The 24,328-nt window shown below is 39.8% G+C and overlaps 1 protein-coding gene across 3 annotated transcripts; it reads right to left on the bottom strand.

Moving 5' to 3' along the window:
• Positions 1-35: 35 nt before the first annotated feature.
• RTN4IP1 (reticulon 4 interacting protein 1) lies at positions 36-24,314 on the bottom strand. Of its 3 annotated transcripts, XM_059842354.1 has the most exons (10): positions 23,945-24,314; positions 22,654-22,805; positions 21,744-21,812; positions 21,387-21,511; positions 15,978-16,026; positions 14,336-14,472; positions 11,768-11,951; positions 10,349-10,441; positions 6,878-6,939; positions 36-169 (listed from the first exon to the last, which is right to left on the bottom strand). In XM_059842354.1, the coding sequence occupies exons 1-9, from the start codon at positions 24,189-24,191 to the stop codon at positions 6,886-6,888; spliced, it is 1,110 nt and encodes a 369-aa protein (XP_059698337.1). In that variant the 5' UTR covers positions 24,192-24,314; the 3' UTR covers positions 36-169; positions 6,878-6,885. The 3 variants fall into 3 exon arrangements, with proteins under 3 accessions (XP_059698337.1, XP_059698336.1, XP_059698338.1); XM_059842353.1 differs by lacking the exon at positions 6,878-6,939 and having other exon boundaries at positions 23,945-24,313; XM_059842355.1 differs by lacking the exons at positions 36-169; positions 6,878-6,939 and adding an exon at positions 6,977-8,694.
• Between the last annotated feature and the right edge of the window lie 14 nt (positions 24,315-24,328).

Here is a 24,328-nt window from a genome sequence, read left to right as displayed (position 1 = left end):
ACCAATTCATGTTCAAGGACTGACTGCAGGCAGAATAATGATTAGAGATACTTTATTGTCTACTAATTACATTGATCACTGTTTTTCCACGTGCATGTCCTCCTTCCAACTTCAGAAAGGCCTCTGGAACTTCAGAAAATGAGAAGACTTCATCAATAACTGGTTGAATCTACAGAATAAAGAAAAAATGTCACTATATTAGGAATAAAGTATAATGTAATGTATCACCCTCACACTTCAAAACTGTATGAAGAAGGGAGGGAGGTTTCTTTATGGCATTTAGGACAGAACTTGCCATGTAGCCACTAGATTTTAAGATTTTTCAGGGATACCTCTGCATCCAGAAGAAAGTTTTCTGCTGCTCTTTGCCCATGTTTTGAAACACCTCTACTAGCACAGTTTGGAGCTCTTACCACAGCCTCTCCCACTAATGTCACCACATAAGGCTCTAACTTCTACATCCTTTCAAAAACTGACACTGTGGTTTAACTTTTTTTTTGTCCATAATGATATACTTACAGAAATAACTTTTATTTCCCTCATACTTCTGTACTTGTTTTCTTGTTAAACTCAAGAATTGTCACAAATATTTTAAAGATACCTATAAACCTGAAGCCTGTCTGCATCAGTATATGGCTCAGTACCCTCAAAAGACCAGAAATTAAGTACAAAAAAAAAAGTCACCAAAGTTTGTTGCTGCATCATTTAACTACACTTGAAAATTCAGCCACTCCGTATTCCAGGAGGCATAAATCATTATTAAGCCCAGCTTGCATCAACTCCTATTTTGACATTAATTTTGTAAAGTGGCCTTCTGGATTGTTTTAGACTCATTTCTAACAACAGTGAAACTACTTACTCACTCTCCCCATTATTAGGAGTCTGAAACCACTATAAGCATTTTCTTTAGATGCCATAGTGTACCAGAAGTGTAAGAAATTTTAGCTCTTCTGAAAAATATTTGTCACTGCTGGTCCAAGGGAAGAGGTTATTTTCTACTGTCAAGTTCTGAATCAGCATTCCAAATGCAAAAAAAAATTTGTCTACAGAATATTAATACTAAAAAATATTTGTCTACCTTGAGGTTGGTCCTTTACCTTGGATCCTGTAACACCAACCCAGTGCATGTCCTTGCACTGATGCACTGATCCTAATCCTCTTATCAGAGGAAAAAATGACCAGTAGATGAGTCTGTAGCTAGCACTTGCAGTGATGAAGATCTGAAGTACCAAAACTCCAAACACACTATTTACAGTGCTAGAAGAAGATCCTTTTCACTTGTGTCAGGGAAAAAAATATCTTCTGCTTTTCTTTTTTTTTTTTTTTTTTTTTTTTTTTTTTTTTTTTTTTCAGCTGTGAGCATGCACCCTCTCTTGTTGAATAAGCCAGAACTGTTAACTTCTCTCTGCTGGCAGGACATGCTAGACAGAAAAGGAATACAGCAGCAATAAAGACACAAACAATGTGCAGCTTTGGAGTGGTGCTGTCTTCCAAAAAGCTGCCTTGCTTTTACCTTGTGACAAAGGGTTTTGCTTTCAGATGTGCTGCTTAGAAGGTGAGCATGCAGCACTACCAAGGAAAGGTTATCATACACACACATACTTTCCTAGCAACAGAGCACAACAAATGCTCTCCGATAGTTCTCCGTGCTCAGGGAGGTCCTTTTCTCAGATCTCCTAATTTCCTCTTCATTTATACGCTGTGCCTTACCTTGATGTCCACTCCTTGCACTTAAATAACTACTGGCTTTGCTTGTATGATAACAGGAATCCAAGACATCGGTACTCTAAATTGCACCACAGTATCCCCTAATATCACTAGATTTTTCTTTTTATTTTGTCAAGGCAAGCTTAGCCATAGTGTGAAACTTTACGTGGCAGAAAATCAGGAATGAATGAACCTGCTCCAAGTAATGCATTAGAATTTGCAGACAAATCACTTTGAGAGCAACTGTGCAAAAAGTTAAAGTCACCAAGTGCCTCAAAGTTGCCATGCAGCAAGGTACAAGGCTTAGTAATTTATTTCCCTTGTTCTGCCTGAGCAATGTCTGTAAACCAAGCCCCAGCAAAGTGAGTAGCAACACACGGCAGAGGAGCCACAAAGACAGCCCAAATGTAGAAGAAATGTTGGGTATAAATGATCATGTTCAAGACAAACTCATGTCTGGTCAGCATTCAGCACAGAATGGAAATGTTGTCTTGGACATCAGCAAAGTCAGAGACGTGGACTCAAGGCAGCAAAACCACTGAATTAGACAATGATTTGGGGTAAACTGAGCATCTGAGCACAGCTGCAGCTGCTGTGACCACCAGGAGGAACGTGCTGCTGATCAGTACTGACTCTTTTGAGGAAGATCAACCCTTGCTTTCATAGCAGATGCTTGGGAAAACAGAGTTCAGGAACTTGGTTGAGCCAAGCACTTGTACAGTACTTATTGTTAGTGGCAGTTGTGTACAAAGCTGTGCTTCAATTAAGAGGGAAAAAAGAGATGGAGAAACCCAGCCTGCTGGTGCATGGACATAGATGACCCTGACAAGGCAACAGGCCAGGAGAAGAGAAAAAGTATTCAGGGACAAAAGCAGAGCAGCAGCACAAGGGATGTGAAGTGCAAGGGATTTCAGGGAAAGGCAGAAGTTTAATTTCAGACACATGCAGCAACTGAGAAAACATGAACAAGACACTTCACTGTTCTGCTAATCTACAGTCCCTTACTCTAGGTTGCAACTTATAACTCTGACAGAGTGAGATATGTTACATCCTTCGCCTGTTGGGCAGAGTTTAAAACATTGCATTTGAAAAGTGGTGACACAGTGATTCAGAGGAGCCCTGAATTCAGCCTCACAGTTCAAAACACCGTGTGTATTGCAGCCACCACATGCTCAAAGCTCATCTGCTACATTGATGTAACCTCTAGCTTCGTTTAAATGCTGGCTTTAGGCAGTGCTGTAGAGAGACATGAATACCAAATTGATGATCCTGGCAATCTAGAGCATTAAACATTTTATCTGGCTGACTGGACAGTCCCATTGTTTGAATAACCCTGAAAGGGCTGACCCTGTTGCAGCACAGTGATTCACTCAGCCTTTACCATAATCCACTAAGATAAAATTTCTTCCTGCGAACAGACAAACAAGTAGGGGAGCGTCTGCTGTTTGTTGAATGTGTGATAATAAATGGAGATTAACTGGATAATAAAAACATTGCCTATTTACAGCCACGCATCAGTTCCTTGCCAGAGGACACCTATTTGTTCAGGGAAAAGGGATTAAACTAAAGTCTGGGAGAGAAAGGATTACACATACCCACATTGTAATGTTTATCTGAAAACACATTGGGCCTGAAAGGTATTTTCTTCCTCTTCATTCTCTCCAATGCAGGACATACTATAGAAATGAATTTCAGGTCTCTTGCAATGAACTCATGTGTTTGGAAAAATAAAAAGAGTAATTGCTGATGCTGATTAAGGGTGTCCTACACACATCACAAAGGGGTGTCCCAGCCACTCCAGCTCTGAATGCAGTAGGCAGTGAACAACACTGGCAGGAGTTGGCTGGTCAGCAGGAACACACTCCTGCTCATGGCAAATCAAGGCCCACGGTTGGAGGTTCCACTTTCTGTGATAGCAAGGACGCAGTTTTAGTTTATCAGGAGGGGACAAGTGAGAAAACATGAAAGGAATCATAGCAGCAACAAGTGAGTAAGTGTGGAGCTTCTTCCTGCCACTGGAGGGAGAGCGAGAGCCTTGAACTTCTCAGGAGAGCGACGAACGGAGTGCAAGCTTAGTTCAGAGCGCAGAAGGACAAAAGTGCTGTCTCTCAAAGGACAGTGACAGTGCACTGGCTCTCTTCCTGGTCTGCAAAGGATGGCCGTGGCAGAGCTGCCGGGCAGCCTTGCTTGGGAGAGTGCCTCCCTCCCAGCTGCTGACTCCCACCTTCCTATGCCTCAGTGATGCTGCTCAGGCTCCCATACACCACCCTCCAGGAAAGGAACTTGCACATGCACAGAACAAAAGCTGGGATGTGCTCCACCAGACATCAAAGTCCTCCCAAGGGCTCACCGTAATGGAAAAGACCTGCTTGCTGATCTGACTAGCTGAGTTAAAAGACAAAGGCCATCTTCGTCCAGAAATTACCACCGGGCCTAAATGCAGTCCATGAGCACAAATGCAGAGCTTTATAGTCTCCTTTGGTCTTTAGAGAGTCTGTCATCAAATGTCAACAAGAATTGTGAAGAAAAAATCATTAAAAAGAACAGTCCTTGTCCTGGAACTAAACAATTGGTTATCCATTTGCTACTTTATTGTCATCCTATGGGGAAAAAAGATGCTGTTTTGGGACACGCCTACTTTAGCCGAGCATCTTCCCTGCTGTACTCCTGTTCCATGCTCCTTGGATCCTAATCACACTCCTTTCTTCATTCTTTCTTCCCCTTAAAATGGCATTCAACAATGTATGCCGAGCCTCATATTGCTTGCCAACAAGGTTAACAAGGGCTAGGGTCAGCCCTCACTGAAGACAAAGAATGAAGTTCTTACCTTCTGCAACAGCTGGCTCTGGTCACATCTTGCACAGGTAGCTTTGCAACTACACAGTACCAGCATAGAATTGCAGCATGGTTTGGGTTGGAAAGGCCCTTTAAAGGCCATTCAGTCCAACTCCCCCTACCGCAGGCAGGGACACCTTCCACTAGACCAGACTGCTCAGAGCCCCATCTTTGAATGTTTGGTAAAAAGCTTTCCTTGCTGTGTTTTTTATTAACGTGTATTTCAGATAATATACACTTTCATCCATAAGCACATTAAAGGACAGCACATACATGGTATTTCTGTCCCAAATACCTAAGAGAAGTAAAACTGAGCAAACAATACACCCGTAACAAAAATGGTGCTGCAGTGGTTAAGACGTGGGAACGGAAGGCAAGTGTTCCAGGATCTAATCCCACCACCTCTTACCAACAACTGTATTATCAGGTCTTATATGTTTGGCTAATAAGCCAAAGTACATTCTTTTATATCAAATCTTTAACAGCAGCCCACAGGAACTCATATATATCATGTACAATTATTAGAATACTAGCAGAAAAATCCCAGTTAAGAAGGCTATCAGGGTACAGTTCAGAGTGTAGAAAAGGCTTCAAAATCTCGTTTTGTTAATTAGCCCTGGCAGAACAGCTTCTACAGAACACAAAGAGCAGTAAGAAACTGGGATAAGCCCAGAACTGCATTGTGTGCCAGCCTAGCCCAAACAAATCAGTAGAAATAAAGAAGATGCTGGGTTTAGTACCATGCTAAAAAACTGTTAACTAAAGGAAAGCACAATTAATCTCGTCTGGAATCCCTGGTAAGGCACATTCTTGGTAGTTGTCCTGATATTTATGCTGGTAATTAAAGTAATCTAGGCCAATGTCACCATATACTTAAGGCAGAACCAACTTTGGTACAGTTAAATAAATATTTACATATGAAAGCATATCATATGCAGAGATTAGAAGATTAGTCCTGCATGATCCACATCTTCCAAGTCTCAGCAAACTTAACTCCCAGCAGACAAGGGCTGCTTTGTCTGCACTTTACCCCTGCACTAGGCACACTTCTCTCCTACACCAGGAGGCTAGAGCTCAGAACACTAGGCCTGATTTACCACATAATTTACAATTACATCAGGTTAAGGGAACACATCTGATTAAGTGCCTGGTAGATGATGATGCTTTTTTTCCAGACCTCCCTGCAGTGTAAGTGACTTTACATATTGAAATGAAACCCTATTTCCCCATAGTATACAAAATTTCTGTTGGTGTCCTTCGCAGATACTTTGTGATGTATCACACACACAGCTCAGCACAGAGGCAAGCCACCACGTCCTGGAGGAAAAGGAGCAGGTATGTTTTAATAAAAATCACAGCAGCTTGTTTTTGGTGGCCATGATAAAATGCAGATAAAGGTTCTTTTTGGAAGAGAAAGGGCTGAACAGAGCTTTTGGCAACCCTTCCTTGGTCAACATCTCTGTGCTCTAGCCAACCAACCTGGCAAACAAATGCACTGCAACAGGAAAACACAAAATTAAAAGAAAAAAAAAAAAGGTGCAAGCTTTGCAATTTAGCATGAAGAAAGATGGTCATCAGAACAAGCATGAGTGACTACAGAGAGTGAGAAGAAGGACTCATCTCTAGTTAATGGAGACATTTAAGTGTAGAAACCCCTATACTTAGGTACCCTAGTGCCTTTTTTCAGAGACTAAAGCAGGTACCACACAAGGGCAAGTTCTCAGGTATCTGAGGATACCTTAGCACAGTCATAAAGTCTGGAATTGCTGTAGAAAAGGCCACATCTACAGGTGCCATGTTTGGAGAACATTCAAGGACTCTGTGTTGCATTTGCTGTTTGATATTCATACAGCTGAGAGAAATGCAACAATAGTGCAATAAGGGCCAGGGAAAAAGTTATTTGCAGAACTGTAACAAGGTGAATTGGAAGCAAATCAACACACAGATTAGGATACAGAGTCCAGAAGCTGTGATGACCTAATGACCATTCAAACAACTCTCAGAACCCATGGCATGTCAAAGTGGATGACCATATCCATCCATTTGTGTTATTTACTTCCTGAATAGGAAAGACCAGGAACAGAAGACAATTAAATTCCCCATTTTAACAAGGTATCTCAGAGCAAATCACCAAAGGTGAATAAAGGGCATTAGCCCTCATTAGTAGATCAAGAAATTATGGTAGCAAAAGGTTTTGTGATTTGTTCAGCATTGCACAAGAAGGCAGCAGCAGGGCCAAAGGACAGTCAGCATCCTGCCCTCTAAACCACAGCAGCAGGTGCTAAGCCCAAAGCATCTAGTGCCTTCAGCAAAATGTATAATCAACACTACTCACAAATTACATTAATATAGGCAGGCAGTTGTTCTTCCTATGGGTGCCTGTGCTGGAACATCTATCTAAAAAGCAAATATCAGTATTCATTTTGTGATTAGAGACTCTGATGTTTAGCCTTCCTTCTGCAAAAACAACTTTCACCCATCAGCCTATCTGATGCAACAATGCTCTGAAGGAAAGAGTATTAAGTCACCAGAAACACTGCACACACACTTGTACTGCACTTAAATAGCACAGAATTAAAATGAAAATGTCACTTTTCTGTTGGGCTGCATGTTAACCCACATCCTATTATGGTCCTGCAGGAACACAGAACACACTCAGTGCTCCTGCCTGTGACACTAAGGAGTCTTCTGAGCCTGCTTTCCTCCACCAGGCTTAAAAAAAAGGTAAAGTAACTACTCAGTTATGAGTTAGAGGCTTCTACCAACTTAAATACTTACATGAATTTGGTCTATTTTCAGCAAGGACTATATGATATGTCCTTGGGAGGAAAATGCTGGGCAAGCAGCAAAAACCAAAACTGTCAATGTTAAATCCACGACACTGACCACAAATACACCAAATTAATTCCTAACGAGACTTTCAGTAATGATACTTCACTGAACAGTGTGCCAGCAGATCTGTGTCCTGAATTAAAGCTTCTGTTGATTTTAGCTGTCTTAAGATGAGAATTGTAATTCACCAGGAACATTCTACCATGGAAAGAGATACAGAGCTTCTGACATGGGCTTTGTCAACTCATTTGGCAGAGCCCACATTAAGCCAGTCCTTACCGGGTCATAATTAACTGCTGCAATTCAAACCACAACAGGATTATCCAGCAGTTTAGAAAATAGCCAGTCTCTCTAAAATTTGTCAAGGAAATACGGGGTTTTCTCCATGCCCACAATTGTTGCAGCAGCCTCCCAGCCCCTCAGTCTTGCAATAGTTTCTTTGCAAGATGCCCTTCTGCAAGGCAGGGAAAACAGCTTGTAAACTGAAAATAGTTCTACAATTCCCAGAACTGACTGATGTGCAGGTAAATTACACAAGGAAAATTATTCTCTTTCCTTGTACTACTAACTCATCAAATCCTCTCCTTTGCTTTGCCATTAAAAAAAGGCTGTTAAAAAAAACTCCTCCTCAGAGCTGACATTTTACAAATCTCTATTCCTTGCTGCAAAGATCATCCAGGTGAAAACTAAGTAACTTTAAACAAAATTGCTTATTCTCCATCCACTGAAGGTTTGAGAATCCTTTTGCTTTTACAAAGGAAGATGATGAACTCATCAAAACTAAAAATTTCTGTTGGTGCAGAAGGACTGCAAGGAGAAACACTGTCAAATCAAAATTATCTGTAAATGTTTCAGAGATATGCTCTTCAACACCTCACTTACTGTAACATCTCTTTAAACCATCATCTCTTTTTAATTTCTTACATTTAATCCCCCCATATAATTTATTCCTGAAAAAAAGCCTTTCATTTTCAGGAGCTTTCTAATTGCTCTCTTACTCACTTCATACAATCCCAAAATTAAGATGTCTTTAACAGAAAATACTTAAATGAAAAAAACTCCTGCATTACTCAAAAATATTCACTCAACTACTAAGTTCAACTACGTGAGCTCAGTTTGCTGCTTCCCCAAGCTTCTTGAAACACTTCATTGCCTTCTGCTTTTTTTATTTCTCCTTTATTATTTCCTATCCAAACACAAACATTTCACTTACTTATAGGAAATTGTGGTACAATTTCTCCATTGATTCTCTCCTGCCTTTTTTCCCAAACACCTACTCTTCTGAATGGATGGTCTGTCCTTTTACGAGAACTCTTGTGTCTAAACAAGAAAGGTCATAGTCTTATTAATATCTGTCTAAATGGAACACAACTGAGTCTTATAAAATCCCGATGACAGCTCAGATGTTTACAACATTGCACAAAATAGAGCAAAATGCTGCTAGAATAATGACTCTGCAGACAAACAGTCTGACATTAGGACCTGTTTTTGCAGAGAGAATAAAAGACCAAGCAAACATCTTTGTCCTCATGATCATCTTACAACCAGAAGTACATGAGGACAGTCATGTATGTATGACGTTCATTTGAAGTGGCATTGCAATTCACCTGGCCAGGTTATTAAGCAAAGAACACCGATTAAGCCCTATCTCTATTGCATAAACAGCTGTTTCCCAAGAGGCTTTCATGAGCATAGTCTGCATTTGTTTTGCATACAAGGTAGAAGCAGAACACAAAACAAATTGCAACTGGCTGAGCACAGGACAAATGGTAAGAACAAAGGCAAGGGCATTTCTTTTTCTTAGACACTTATAATTTAGCAGTGTGACTGAATGCAATCACAGGATGAGGACCTTCTACAGCTTCTTTCTTGACTACAGGGTTATGCCTACAGCACTGGACATAATGCAAAGCAGAGATTTTTTTTTTTATTCTTAGCAGCAGCACTGAGGTGGCAAAAGAGAAGCAATCAGGTCTTCAGTACAACAGCAGTTTGTTGACTCTTTTCCAAACTCTGGAACATATTGCATACCAAAAAAGGGGGATCAACACTCAGACTTTGAGAGATCTAAATTTTACTAATATGCACAAATTTTGAGCACAACACAGCAGTTCACATACTGGAATCACCATGATAGACTGCTTACTCTTCTGCTTACCTACCACATAGAAAGATTAACAGCAGTTGTCCATATTCTCTACTCTTGGGTAATTTCATGTTGCCAAAATTCCCAGAGGACACTGCTGGGCCCTATATCACCATACAATCCAAAACATCGGAAATCAACTGTTCACTCCCACCATATATTTTGTAACAAGCTCATAAACCTGAAAAGATCACAAAAGCAGACTTAATCTGTCTTGGCTTTTCCTCTCAAGTCCACTAAGATTCCCCAGAGGTTTATGAATGCTCACAATATTCCAAGTCCCTGTGCTGAATTAGCACAAACATCAGAATCTGCAGCACTGAAATAATGAAAAACAAGATTCTTGTCACCATTCTGCCAATGGAGATCATCTATTACCTGCAATAACCTGAATATTCTAATTTTGTGCAACCTACAGGCAGGACACCCAACCATCCAGGCTAGGCAATTTTGCCTATGCAGGTACACAGCCATGTTTATTCTGCCCAAATGAACCAAGTGAGACCTCTTAAAACATAGTTTTCATGCGGAGTTTATATTAAATTAGTCCCACTAGCAAAAATAAACAATCACTGGACATTATTCCTTGTAGCTTTGTGCTGTTAAAAAGTACACTCAAGAAGGAGAAGGCAGAACAGTCTTGAGCATTATGAACTAAATTCCATGCAAAAGGCAGAAGTTAGAAACTGGAACAAGTTGATTTTTAACCAGTTTTCCTTACCATGACTCTCATAACACTATTTTTCAGTGAATGGTGAACTACACCATTTTTGAGTCCAAGCAGCATCTCTTTCAGCACAAATACCCAAGTAACCAGTACTGACATACCTTTCCAGAATCAACCAGTTCTGCTATTTCATCCAAACTTGGGCCACTCGGCATGAAAAATGCCCACCGATAATGGACTCCTTTAAGGAGATGCTGCAAGAAAGATCACAAATCTCTTAAAATATCATGAGAGCAAACTGCAATGGGAACTAAAATCAATGACAGAATCTCTGAAGAAGTAACTTAAGGAAAAGACATTGAAATTATATGCTAGTGTCTGAAAAAAATGGCACCTAAATACGTGGATTAAATGTACAGACCAGGATGTTGTGTTACCATAATAGGATAAGGGTGAATTGTGCATCCAATTGCACAAGTCAGCTAGTAGAGAAAAACAATTACCTTGTCTCTGCAGCTAAAAACAGAATTATTTGTTACATAAGAGAGAAATGGTGTTATATGTTCATGTAGACTCAAAACAGGGGTGAAATAAACCCACAGTGTGACATTTAGACCTTCCACTTCAGTATCAGTGACTTCATTTTCCACCATAATATCTGCCAAAGTCATCGCTGTCCAACAACAGATGGCAGCTCACATGAAAAGCATTTTGGGAAGATCTCACATGCACAAGTCAAGAACATCTCCTCTGAGTAAGTCATTACAGGAATAAAAGACATCATCTGCCAAAGAGAGATGATTTTTATATATGGCATAGCTCTTCATCATGGAAACATGCACACATTTCTTCCCCGCCTTTTCATCTTGTCTTTAGGGTTTCCTTGAGAAGGTACTGCTGCAGGACTTAAAATCCCATTCAGCCAAGCCTTTGCAGGAATACCATAGCAACTGCTTAAAAAGCATTTATTTGGAGAGCAAGTACACAAGCATAGGGAAGAAAGAGAAAAGTTCTAAAAAGCCCAACTGCTCTGGCCACCGGCAGAATGTTTTAAGATCCACTTATGAAAACTAGAAAAATCAGTATCACCATCTAGACACATGAACATGAAAGAGATGAAAGACTTCCTAGCCACCCTCCACCATGCTTATTACACTCTGGTGCTGGAACAGGATGAAGAGAATCAGTCATAGAACAATGTTCTGAGAGAAAGCCTGACCAGCCTAAAGCAAGTAACAAAACTGCCCTCACTTCAGTGAGGCAGGGATTTGCTGTGTTTACTATAAAACCCTGGCTGTCAGCAGGACTCACTAGGGAGGCCATATGGAAAAGGCCACAATGGAAAGCACAATAAGGAATCAAACTTCAAAGCTCCCAAAACTACTACATACACCCAGAAGCACCACCCCAACACATTTCTTTTCAGTGCAAGAAAGAAAGCAAGAAAGAATAGTATACTTAATGACATATGAGAACAATGCAACAGCTGCCTCTCCATGAGCTCTGACTGACATCCAAGCCACAGAAGTAGTCACTAAAGTACTACAAAATATGAAAGTACATTGGATTTTGTCAAATACCTTTAGAGTTTTGGAACCAACAGTGACTCCTGTTTGCAACATGCCATCAGCCACTCCAAGTTTGTCCATATTGATCAGGAAAGGTGTCACTAAAGTAACATATGTTGCTCCTGACCATTTCTTCAAGAGCTCTAGTGCCCACTTCTCAGTGGATCCACCAACATTATCTAGAATAAAATCAAACCTGCAGACATACAAAGAACAGATTTAAAATCTTGACATGGGAAAAATAACTTCACTGTAATTAAACGAATTAATAGCAGAAATCAGCTATAGTCCATAGTTTACATGTCACTGCAATGCAAAAAAAATCAGCCTGCAAGATAGCAGCAACAAAGTCCCAAGACTTCAGAAAAGTCCCAACTTAATTTACAATGGGATTTAAATTTTCAGGTTATTGCGAATTCACTGTGCAGCAGACACAGGCTATTTAGAAAGTACATTTAAACTCCAAAAAGCAAACTTAGATGCACAACTACATTCTGTACTTGCTTAAAGCCTTCTAGAGCTCTATCTCTTCAGCCCTCCCACAGGAACTATTGGAACAGTCCTGAGGTCTACACTGAACAATATGGTATGTACACGTAAAAACCAGTCTGGACTCATGCCCTCAACTAGGAACAGCTCTTGTACATGATGTACTCAACAAAAGTCAGTTCCAGTGGCTAAAATTACGTAAACAAATTATTCTACTAACCCTTATTTCCTCACATCTTTTCCGTGACCCAGTTCTCAGCTTCACTTCTCCAAGTTTTTTTTTTACCTCCTTATTTATTTAGGGGCCATTTTACCTCTCCTGACAGCTCTTTTCTTCACATCTACCTATTTAATACTGAACCTAACAATGCAAAGGATCTAAAACCTTCACCCCATGGAATGGGTATATGAAGCCTCTGGCAAAAAGCCACAGTTTCAGTGCTCCTTCTCATTATACCAGCATGTGAGCCTGTAAAGGCTGAATAGGGCAATAAGGAGCCATGCACCTGTTCTGTTAAATGCACAACTCAATCTCATCTGTAAATTTCCAGCAATCTCCAGATTGCAATATATATGCATATACACATATCTCTAATCTAAATAATCTACAAATATGAGAGAAAATACTTTATGCAAATTAAATAGAAAAGTCCTTATTTCTCTGGAATGATGGTTTTCCTGCCTGTCTTCCAAGGGTGTGATTTCATGTTTAAAGTTCAGTTCATGTAACACTTAGCTGCCAGAAAGAGAAGACCATGAAAACTAATGCTCCTGGAAAGAGTAGCTGACTGTAGGTTCTGAAGAGTCAGCACAACTGCAAAGGGGAGGGAAAGTAGGAACATCCCACTCAGTGGAGCTGACTGATCAGCCAAGTTGCACCATTAAACTGCACCCCAGGACACTGCTGATGGTGTCTCTTAGAAAGGGTCACTCACTAGAATGGGTGTTTAGCATTTGAAGTGTTCACAAAGGCAAATTTTGCACCAACTGCAAAGTCCACCCTGCTGTACAGACAGTGTCACTGCCCTCAGGCCTGCTGACAATCACACCACAATTAAAGGGCACATGGCTTCTTAGCACAGTTACCAGCAAAATTCTTCCACAGATCAAGCAGCTTCTATTTCCCCTCCCAGAAAGTTAGCTCAATCTAGCTAAAAAGAGCAGTGTAAATACCATATTCAAATACAAGTCACAGTAGACTACGTTTAAACAGATGGAAAGACTACAAAAGCAAAAATACTTCTGTTCTAGAGAAAAATCCCAGGCTAGTTTAGACATAGCTGCTATGACAAGATAAATGTGATTGTTTTTCAGAGGCAGCTGTATCCAATGTTACAGAAAGAAATTTACTCCCAGTTGCATTGCACAGTGGCAAGTCACTGCTCCTTCATGAGTTCTTTCCTCTACAAGATCAAGTTTATATTTACCAGCTTCGCTCAGGATTTCAAAGATTTACTTCAATTTATTCATGCATTGTATATTCTCCAAAATACTTGGATGGAAGCTACAAAACTGTTCATATTACAGTCACTGAAGAGAAGCACATGGAAGAGAGCTTGTCTCCCAATTAACTGGCTTAGTGTTACAATGAAATCTGTGCTGGGCATACTCACTTGCAAAATGCATTCACAAAGGTGAATTTGCTTTACAAAATAATGCTTTAGAAACAGGTGGAAAAATTTTAGGGAGTTCTGATAGAGTCAAGAATCAAACAGTAGAAGGTCTGACCACCAACTCCTTCATTGTTGTCATCTTATTGCAGGGGTTCCATACTGTTGTCTCCCTATCACAAAAGTTTCATACCTTCGTGATGCTTCTCGCGGGCAACTCCTCAAAGCACTGACTCTTTCTTCTCATAAAGTAGCCAACTGACTTCAATTCCCTTCTCAACCAGCCAAGCCACTCTTTTATAGCACTCTTCTTCTCATTGATTACAGCTGTGGTCTGTTAAAGTCAGGCCTGTTCCTATTTTTTGATAATTGGCCCAGCTGCAACTCCTTAGGGGTAAGATTACTCTCTACACTATCTTTGTTTTCTTATATTCTATCCCCCTGCACTCTATCTCAGTATTAAAGCAACACAAACACTCACAAGGGTAATGTTTTAAGCTGCTCTTCCAGATTTCCAGATTTATAATCAATCACATCATCTGCTCCAAGCTTTTTCACCAGTGTGCTGGCATCATGAGAGCAAACTGCTGTCACGTGAGCATCCCAGGCCTTCATTAGCTAAAAAAAAATATAAAAAAAAAGGTTCAAAGATTAAAATTTAGTGAAATATTGAGAACAACTTAAAAAGCCAAAGTCTCAATATATTTATATAACAAATGAGCACCTCTAATAGGGACTGGGGAGACTGTTCAATACAGAATAATTTGTCACAAACTAATGGCTAGAATTTATCAATATTTAAGGTGGTTGTGGGGAAGGAGGAGTTGGTGTGCAGGAAAGAGTGTGAGGCTTTTTTAATGCCACTGAAAGATACCAGGTCTCATGAAAAATTAGGCTCTCAGTTTGCCATCTGTATGTTTAGTCTACCAGCTAAACATACACCAAAAGATACTGTCCAAGTTGCCAATCAACCAAACTGGCACCAGATGTACCATTAAATATTATTAAATATGCCCTTTAAGTATTTCATATTACTGCAAATAGGTTAAGTACTAGTAAAAAGAAAAAGAAGGAAGTAATCTCTGATTTATCACAGGGACAGTATCAGGTTATCTTCTACTCCAAAAGCCATAGCAAAGTAAAGGACTTTTACTAGTTATTTATCTCATTTTGCAACTCATTTTTTTCATTCACAGTAACACTTTTTACCTTTATTCCAGATTAATTAACTTAGTTTATCCAGGATTGATAAATTACAAATTGTAACTAGTCAGTGGCTGGTCAGCCTTTCATACTGAAAGTCACCAGCTTTATCATAGATCAGGCAAATAGCATACCACAAAAAAATTCTGCTGTAAACCTCTTTAAAACCACTGTGCTTATGGCCTAGTAACACAGAAAGCAGTGATGCAATCATCCAACTTCTGCATTTTTTAATAATCTTGAGAGAAAGATTTTTTCAGTGTGAGATGATAGTAATTAGAATCAAAACTCCCAAATTAACTGAGAGCATGAAAGAGGATGTTCCACAACTAATGAAGTAACAAAAGAGCACGTTGACTTTCCAAAGTTTAGAGCTACTGAACAGACAGACAAAAGGGGAGCAGGGCAAAGACAGTGAGGGAAAGTAAATCTAAGCCTCTGTGCTTTACAGCCACTGCCCACAAAAGCCTGATGGCCTCTCACATCATTTGACCAGCTATAGCAGTTGTGGTAGGTGACATTCTCCATCAGTTTTCCTACTCATACACCAAGTTCTGCTCATATTTAGAGCATAGAGGTGAATGAAAGATAATGAGAACAGCCTACATATTTCAAGTTAGATTAGAGAGAGATTTCCCGCACCCAAATTGTGAAATGTGATCTTACACACAACTCCTTTCTTTGAAAGTCCCTGCTTCCTACTTTAAAATAATACAACATAATAAACAGAAAGCAATAAATCTGAAAATACTTTACTTTTGGAAATATCAATCATCTCGATCAGGCAGACTGATCTTGCTATTAATCTTGTTATATAGAGAGCTTGCTATTTCTCTATTCCTTCTCTCAATTCCCTTCTGTAATTTTTTTTTATACTGAAATGCTTGAAGATTCATCCTGAGCATGCCGGATAATATTACCTGTACAGCAAATGTACCAACTCCTCCTGAAGCTCCTAATATTAATATTCTGTAAGAGAAAATTAAAATATATTTAATAGTTCTTTAAATAAACTCTGGAGTAATTATGTATTCTAATGTTTCTTATATATCTCTGATGCTGAATTATTTTTAGCAAAAGATTGGTTTTGTCATTCAATTTTATTTAAGAGTGGTTAACCGTTCCAATAGCCAAAAATGTGACTTAACATTGCTGATCATGCGTCCTGTGCCAAAAGCATTATCTCAGCACAGCCAAAGAGACTTCTTCATTTGTGCTTGCCTCTAAATGCAGGCAGTGGAGCTGTCAGGTAGTAGCACTTATATCATTCAAAACCCCTGTACCTAACATAATTGTTTGCAACAAAATATTTCAAACAAAAATTGTTTCCCAAACATAATTGTTTCATTTGGGACAAAATCAAATAAGAGTCCTTCCTGTCTCCCAGACTCCACTGTCACATCTCCTAAAGAAAAAAAATGCAATTCACCAGCATTTTACACAAATTGGTCTTATCTAAGAGAAAAAGAAGTTTAGTATCACGTTATTTAAGGAGACTGTGAACTGCAGAACATATGGAACATAATTTTCCCATATTGCATAATGTTTATCTAAAAGACAAAAATACAATAAAGTACCCTCACCACTAACAAGTCTAATTTTCATTAAATTAAGATTAGTGTATTTTTCTTTAGGAAAAAAAAGCAGTAGAATTTTTCTAGTTCCTTCCAGTACATCTCAACAAGACCCTGTAAATGCCAGCTTGTGGGAACTGGCACACAAGCAAGAAAATGAAAGAGTATATTGCCAAATTATTAGCAATTGAGAGTTCATTTTAACTAATAACCCTAAATTTAAAAATAAAATTAATACAAGTTAACTTGTTTGAGGACCTTACTACTAGAAGCCTAATCACTGTTCAAAAATTTCATCCAAATATTTTATTAGATAACTAAAAATAAGAAAGTGAATTAGTAAGAAAACCTTGCAGCTCAAGTTGCAAATAGTGCTTTGACTTTGGATTCATTTGCTAATTCTAGGACAAAAAAGATCCAAGATGAAGTCCTGGCACAGGATTGGGGAACATCATGTTTCTCAGAGCTTCTGTTTGCCAGAAAAATCTCACAATCTTCAGAAGCGGGTGAAATTCCTGTTTTAAATCTCACAGTAAAAGATGTTGAAGGAAATTGCTTTTTTCAGTACAAAACTGTACTATACAATCTGGAGTCTCAATTTACAAAAGTTCTTTGAAGTAGCCTAAGAGACTTGGCTTTGGTCACACTATACATTTTAAAATGCTCCTTTTGTAAGTGATCAGATTGTTCCCTCCCATTTCACTGATCCAAGCTGCAAAATTCAGATTAAGAATATGAAACCACAATACCACAAAGCCTGCAGCTTTTAAATCTGCCAAAATGTACTTATCCTCAGAACCAGGCTTTTAACAACAGATGCCCAGAGCAACATGCATATTTCGACTTCAGTATACTTGAAAAGGCTCCAGGATCCTACACTCAAGATATTGGGTTAAACCCATCTTTATCCTTAAAAAGGACAGTCACAATTAAATCCTTTCAAAAAAACCTTTTCAAACTGCCTTTACAATTTCACTTCTTAGTTAAACAGCATTTCTTCTACTACATATTTTGAGGAAAGCTGCCATCCTAAAACGTACAATTCGCTCAAAGGATTTAGGTAACATTTTCAGTTTGGGGAGCAGCTTGGCTAGGACTTTTTTTTTTCCCCTTCAATAAAAGCTCTCAGGATTCCTTCGGGTAGAAACACTTTTGAGATTCAGTTTGTTCCTATGTTACATGGGCTATTTTCTATCACATCTTCCAATTATTACAACTCTCTCCACACATTGTGACTTCAAGAAAGCTCTTCAATTCTGAGACAAACTACATCTGCACAGGAGATCCACGTGCAGTGGCCCAACAGCACTGACAACAGCAAGACACTCAAGTAAGAGGGGTGGTGTTTGAATGTGCAGGACGTGTTAGGACAGTACTGAATGACAGATGGTCAAAGCAGGAACAATTTTGTTTGCAATGCCTCAGGAAAACACAGCCAGGAGAAAACACATCATAGAAACTACCTGTTTTCACTGCAAGGGTGAGCTCAGGAGTAAATTAATATAAAAGTATTTGCACCAGGGACCAAATTAACAAATCTTCTGACCTGGACAGAGATCCAAGAGAACCAATTCTTTCAAAAGGACAAAAAGAACATTTGTAGCCCAGGCTTTCTTCCCTTCTGACAGAGGCACAACATTCACCAAGCCCTCCACAGGGCTCCAGCAGTTCAAACTGGAGCACAGGGAGCAGATCTCTCCAAATAAACACACCATGAGACTTGCAAGTTTAGCCCATCTCCCTAGGCCCTGCTTAGAGCTATGGTGTGGTCAGAAATGAACATCAGAGAGGCAGGACCTGTTTCAGCTCTGTGTGCCCCCCACCAGAACACCTAGAGGATGGGGAGTGGGCCTACAGATCAAGGACTAATATTTTCTCCAGATTATAAATAATTAAAAATTTTCAGTGGCTGAGTTATATGTAAGATAACAACTGAATAAATGCAGCAATTTTATATAGTTGTAAAATTAATGTATTTATTGACTAAATATATCAACTTTATTTAGATATAAAATTATATTTCATTTGATTATGCCAACACAATGTCCTCAAGAAACTCATTCCTGGATCAAGCAGTGTTTACCCTATCAAGAAGTTTTACAACCTACACTCAAATTGTACTTCTCAACAGATAAAATTATGAAATAACACACAGACATTGAAAGAATATTTCCTTGGGGTATTAAACCATTCAAATTTTCACTGTAACCATATAAACCAGGAGTCTGTGTTTGGTAGGTTACATTAATAGAATCCAGCATCTCTGCCCAGCATACATGAAAGCCTAAGATATTGCCTCTGTATTTACATAAAGACTTTTATTCAAAAGCAATGTAAGCACTTTGAATAACTTCTCAAACTGTCAGGTTTGTTTCTGTCATGCATTTTGTGAATACAGAAAGCAAGATATTTAACAGCTAGTGTTGAACAAGCATATCCCCCTTCTACTGAAACAGGTCAGTGGCACATATGAGAAGCTCCAGGTAGCCACAGAGAACTTCAACACAACACAGTCATTTTGAACATTTAGGACAGTAAGACCTTTTAAGCTTCTACACGAATATTGACATTAATTAGAGTGGTATAGAAAAAAAGACTATAGAAAAATTACTGGAATTGCAGGAGGGTTCACAAACAATGAGAGCACACTTCAGGAAACTTGTAAAAACATAACCTGTGAAAGTATGTGCAGATGGAGCAGATAATCTGTCAGATCAATGCACAGCCAGACACTGGACTAACAGCAAATGTTTCTGGTTAGCCCATGCTAACGCCTCGAAAGAGGCAAAGAGAGCAATACACACCAAGAGAAAAATCTCGCTGCTTTTAAGATGCCTTAACATTGCACTAAAGCACCAGTGAAGGAGCTTTCATCAAGGAATATAGCTGATCAGCCAAAGTAAGATATTTTTGTGTGCATGTACACCCTTCTACATAGCTATTTACCTACAACTACAGAAAACAAAAAGGCTGACACAAAATCACACATGTAGGTAACTTCTTACCAAATATATGATCTAAAGAATTTAGGAAACACTGTATAAACTGTTGTATTTTTAAATTATTGCCCTGAGAATTCATGGAATATAATTTTGCACAGCCCCTTCAATGCATTTTGAACATTTTCCTACAAGTACTAATTCAGGAGGAGAAAAGGTACCATCACATAAGTCATTCACTGCTGGTTTTACAGTTCAAAATTTATAGATAGGAAATATTATATATTTTTAAGTACATTAAAATGGGGGTTTTGCTGACAGAGTAATTAAAAATTTATTTGGACCATGAAAGTAAATATTAAATGTAAAGACACATTACAAATGCAGCTTCAATTTTACTGTCAACAATCTAAACACTCACCCAAAGATTGGAAAGATAATTTAAATAAGGCTAGCTTATTCGTGTATCTTTACGTTAATTCTATTTACATGTGAAAGTTAAGATAATAAAAACTCTAAATACTGAAAATTAGAACATAATGTTAACTTATCTAGAATTTTATTACTAGCTGGAAGTTAATTTCAATGATGTCTCTTTGAAACTCCTTTAAATTTTGTAATTTCATCTTCTCAAAACATTGTTTATCTTTAGAAAAAAAAACCAACTTAGTATTTTCATTATGAAGTTCACTGTGACATACGAATGACCACTCACTGAATTATCTTCTAGAGATGAAGGGGAAGAATTTCAAGATCTAGCATCCTTTGCAATGTGTTGCATTACAAAGTATCAGCCAAGATAAGAAGAGGTCAGGCATCCAGACCCCTGCTGCTCAGTAATTACTTCATGACCTAAACCTGTGACGCAGCACAGTAATTTTAACTACTGTTTTTCAACTCCCAAAGTTTTACTTTTGCCCTTATTTCCATTCTGAAGATCTTGCTATCTATTTACTCAAACATCCAAAGGTCAAAATAACTGAAAATTTCAATTATCAGAAGAAAAATGGTATTTGCCCCAACCTTTCACTGCATTTTTCATCATCTGCCATTGTCAGATCAACAGCCTGATAAACAAAGCCAATTTTTATATTTGATTGGTTGCTTGTCTTGAATGGTCTCCTTTTCTTGTCTGCATTCCTGACCTCATCAAAGTTCTGGCCTGCAGGTCAAAAAAGAGTCAGTCACCTGCTCATTCTTCTCTAAAAAGCTGGAAAACCAGTCTGGTCCAAATGGCCCACGCATACAGGAAGCGAGTGAACCACATCTCTGTCCTTGAGAGGGCTTTTTGTGAGCTGCAAGTACAACTGAGAGGATATTACATTTGGCTAGCTGTCTTAACAGGCAGAAAGGCAAAGTCCCTACAAATTCCTGGACATAACATCCTCAAATTCTCTATATAGCCCATATATTAGATATACATTGGATTGTGATGGAATCATAGAACGGCCTGGGTTGGACGGGACCTCAGAGATCACCTAGTTCTAAATGCCCTGCTGTGCACAGAGACACCCTTCACTAGGGCAGGCTGCCCAAAGCTCCACCCAACCTGGCCTTAAGTATTTCCACTTGTGAATGTGTGGGCATCCACAACTTCTCTGAGCATTTTTTACCTCTGTATAGGGACCTCATCTGAGCCTTCCTCTAAAGAAGCCTCTCTCAGCAGCTGTGTAGACAGAATCCATCATCCTCAAACAGCTGATCTTTATCAATGTTGTGGTGTAACAGTCTTTATTGCTGCTGGACGTGTCTTACAAGCAGCTCATCAATATAAAAATGAAGAACTTTAGTTTTAGCACCAGAACTGTTTACTTACCTTTTCCCACTACAATTACTCTGGTTCAGTCCTCCCACTTGGTTAAGCGCAGACCACGCAGTGAGACCAACATATGGTAAGGCAGCAGCTTCTGTGTGACTGAGACACTTTGGCTTAAAAGATACCTGAAATAAAATCATTACTAAGTCTCACAGCAGCTCCTACGAGACACTGAAATATTTAAAAAAGCTTTACTGAATTGCAGATTGAGTATTGCACATTTTCAGCCATCTCCAAAACTAGCTGGAGTACTAATCACTCCAAGCACCAAGAAATAAAGTTACTTAGATACTGAAGAAGAAAAATGCCAGTCTTTATAATTTTGAGGTTTTGTTAGCCAGAGTTTTGGAGGTTTACCTCATTTCCACTAGCTACCACGAACTCTGACAGAGTGCCTTGTTTCCATGGGGGAATTGCTGCCCACACCTAAAACCAAACAGAAAACATCTATCAATTTTGGTAGCTTTGCACACAATTGTATATACACAGAAACATACAATTGTATGTATGTTTCAATTGTATGTACACAATTGTACGTTAAAGAAATCTTTTTTCTAACTCACAGACTGTCTCAACTGTTTATCAGAAAGCGGTTTTAGCTTATTTTACACCAAAAAAAAAAAAATCACAAAACCGACTAAATGAAGGACTGGAGGGCTATGTAAATAAATTGTACCATTGCATTGTGTATGAGACATAATTTTTCAACTTCCCCCAAACTACTCCCATGCCAGGAAAGCCCAGATTAGAGGGGTAAGGATGGTGCAGAATCAGGATTTGCTATGCTAAAACTGGTGAAATGTGAAAGCAACTGGCGAAGGTGAAAGCAAACAGCATCAGTACTTCTGTGGGCACCCATGAAGTGCTTCTAGGGTTAAGCCAAAGTTCCTAGTCCAAGTTACTCAAGAAAAATAGAAACAAATCCCTTCTTGTTAGAATTCTACTTTCAATTAAAAACAAAGTGGCACTTTGAGTGTGCACTTATAAGCAAACAAATTCCACTCTTGCTACTGCTGCAATGGTCCAAACACTAAAACCCAGAAGGGAAATTAACTTGCAGAAGACAGTCTCTGAAAGACAACGAGACCATGTTTTTCACAGAAAAAAATGAAGGGAAGAAAGTATTCTAGGAATTTAATGCCAGATAGGCCTTATTAAGAGTGCGACAGCATTAGAAAATAATTAAGATGAGAATGAATGCTGAACATGTCATAGTATATTTTAAGTATACATTTTGGAAAAAGAAATAAGAGATTGGTGGTATCACCTCGTCTCCAGGTTTGAAATAAGACACACCCAGTCCACATTCCATAACAACACCAGAGACATCTCGACCAAGCGTTAGAGGAAATTCAGTCTCGCCGGTTTTGAGCTTCAGGGGATCCCGCTTCATATTTAACGCAGTTGCACCATAACCACCTGCAAAACATGGAATCAGCCACAACATACCATAGTGAGTGTTCATTTATTAATTGTGCAATTCCAATTAGAAAGCATTGGCTATCCATAACGTGCCTCATTTCTGTTATAACTGAAGCACGCAAAAAATCTGCAATATTTCATACTTTTACAGATTTTAGAAATAAAGAGCAAGTGTAAAAAATAATAAGGCACGTCTCCTAAAATGAGTAACCTGGACTTCTATTTAGTAAGCAACAGACAAACACTGTGAAGTCTCAGAATTACCCATCAACCTAAAAAGAGCCTGCATTTGGGCATGTATACCCACTCAAGTGTTTGGACAAGTCCACCTAGGGGCCCTATCATGACAGAAAGTGTCTTAACAGAAATCCTCAGATACGAAATGTCCTATCACTAAACCCCCAACTATATTAAAAGATTTTTCTAAATTTATTTATTAGAGATTCAAAGCACAGATTACGTGTGCCAGCAGAATTCCTACAGATCTATTTCCTTGTTCTACTGAACCTGATTCAATATGCAAGCACTTCTACATAGGAAATAAAAAGTATTCTACTACCACAACTTCCTTCTCGTGTTTCAAACCCAGAAACTGGGGAAGAAAACCTAATTAAATGTGTCAAATACGAAGAGTCAGGCAGCGAAAGAGACAGATTTCCCGGGCGGCATGACAGCACGTCTCCAGATAACAAGTTAGGATGGGCTCGGCAATGACCACCACGGTTTGCCTTAGGTTGCACACTCGGCAGCAATTTGGACTTCCAGCCCCATTCACCTCAAGGAGACGGGAAAATGCAGCATCACTTAGGGGGAATGCTGCTCCTTGGCCGGGCGTATCTCAGTCAAGAGAGCTGCACGACAATCACTCAATTGAAAGTTCACCTTCGCAACACACACACGCGCACTCCTGTCAGTGGCTTTTTGTATCGTTCTTCCCTGAGAACCGGGAAAAAGTGGCGTTTCCAAGAGGCGGCGGTTTTCCACAGGGCTCGGGGAAATACGTGTGTTGAGGCAGCCCTGGACACCGCCGGGCCAGGCCGGTGCCCGGGCACCACTCGGGCCGCCGGGGCCGCAGCACCAGCACAGCCCCTGCCATCCCGGCAGCCCGGCCGCGGCTGCTCGGGCTCGGCACTTACTTCTCATGCTGAGGTCGATGGGGTTCAGGCTCGCAGCGTGAACCTTAATGATGACCTCGTTCGGAAAGTGTATGATGGGGAACATCATCTCCCTGGTGAAGCGCAGCACCTCGTTGCTGCCGTACCGGTCTATGACCCAGCTAGGCATGGCGATCCGCGCCCGCGGAGAGGCGCGGAACCCGCGGGCCGGTGCCCGCCCGTTCGCCCAGCGCAGCGCCCGCCTGCCCGCCGCTCCCCACGACAGCATGGCCGGGGCAGCCGGGCAGGGCCGGGACGCAGGTTCGCGATCGGGATCAGGATCGGGATAAGGATCGGGATCGGGCCAGGTCGCTCCTTCGCCCCACAGCGCTCAGCCCGGCGCTCCCCGCAGCCAATGGGCGGCCG

Source organism: Haemorhous mexicanus, chromosome 3 (genome assembly GCF_027477595.1).
Source record: "Haemorhous mexicanus isolate bHaeMex1 chromosome 3, bHaeMex1.pri, whole genome shotgun sequence".
Classification (NCBI taxonomy): domain Eukaryota; kingdom Metazoa; phylum Chordata; class Aves; order Passeriformes; family Fringillidae; genus Haemorhous; species Haemorhous mexicanus.
The sequence above is the reverse complement of the archived record's forward strand: the minus strand, read 5'-3'. Positions and strand labels throughout refer to the sequence as shown.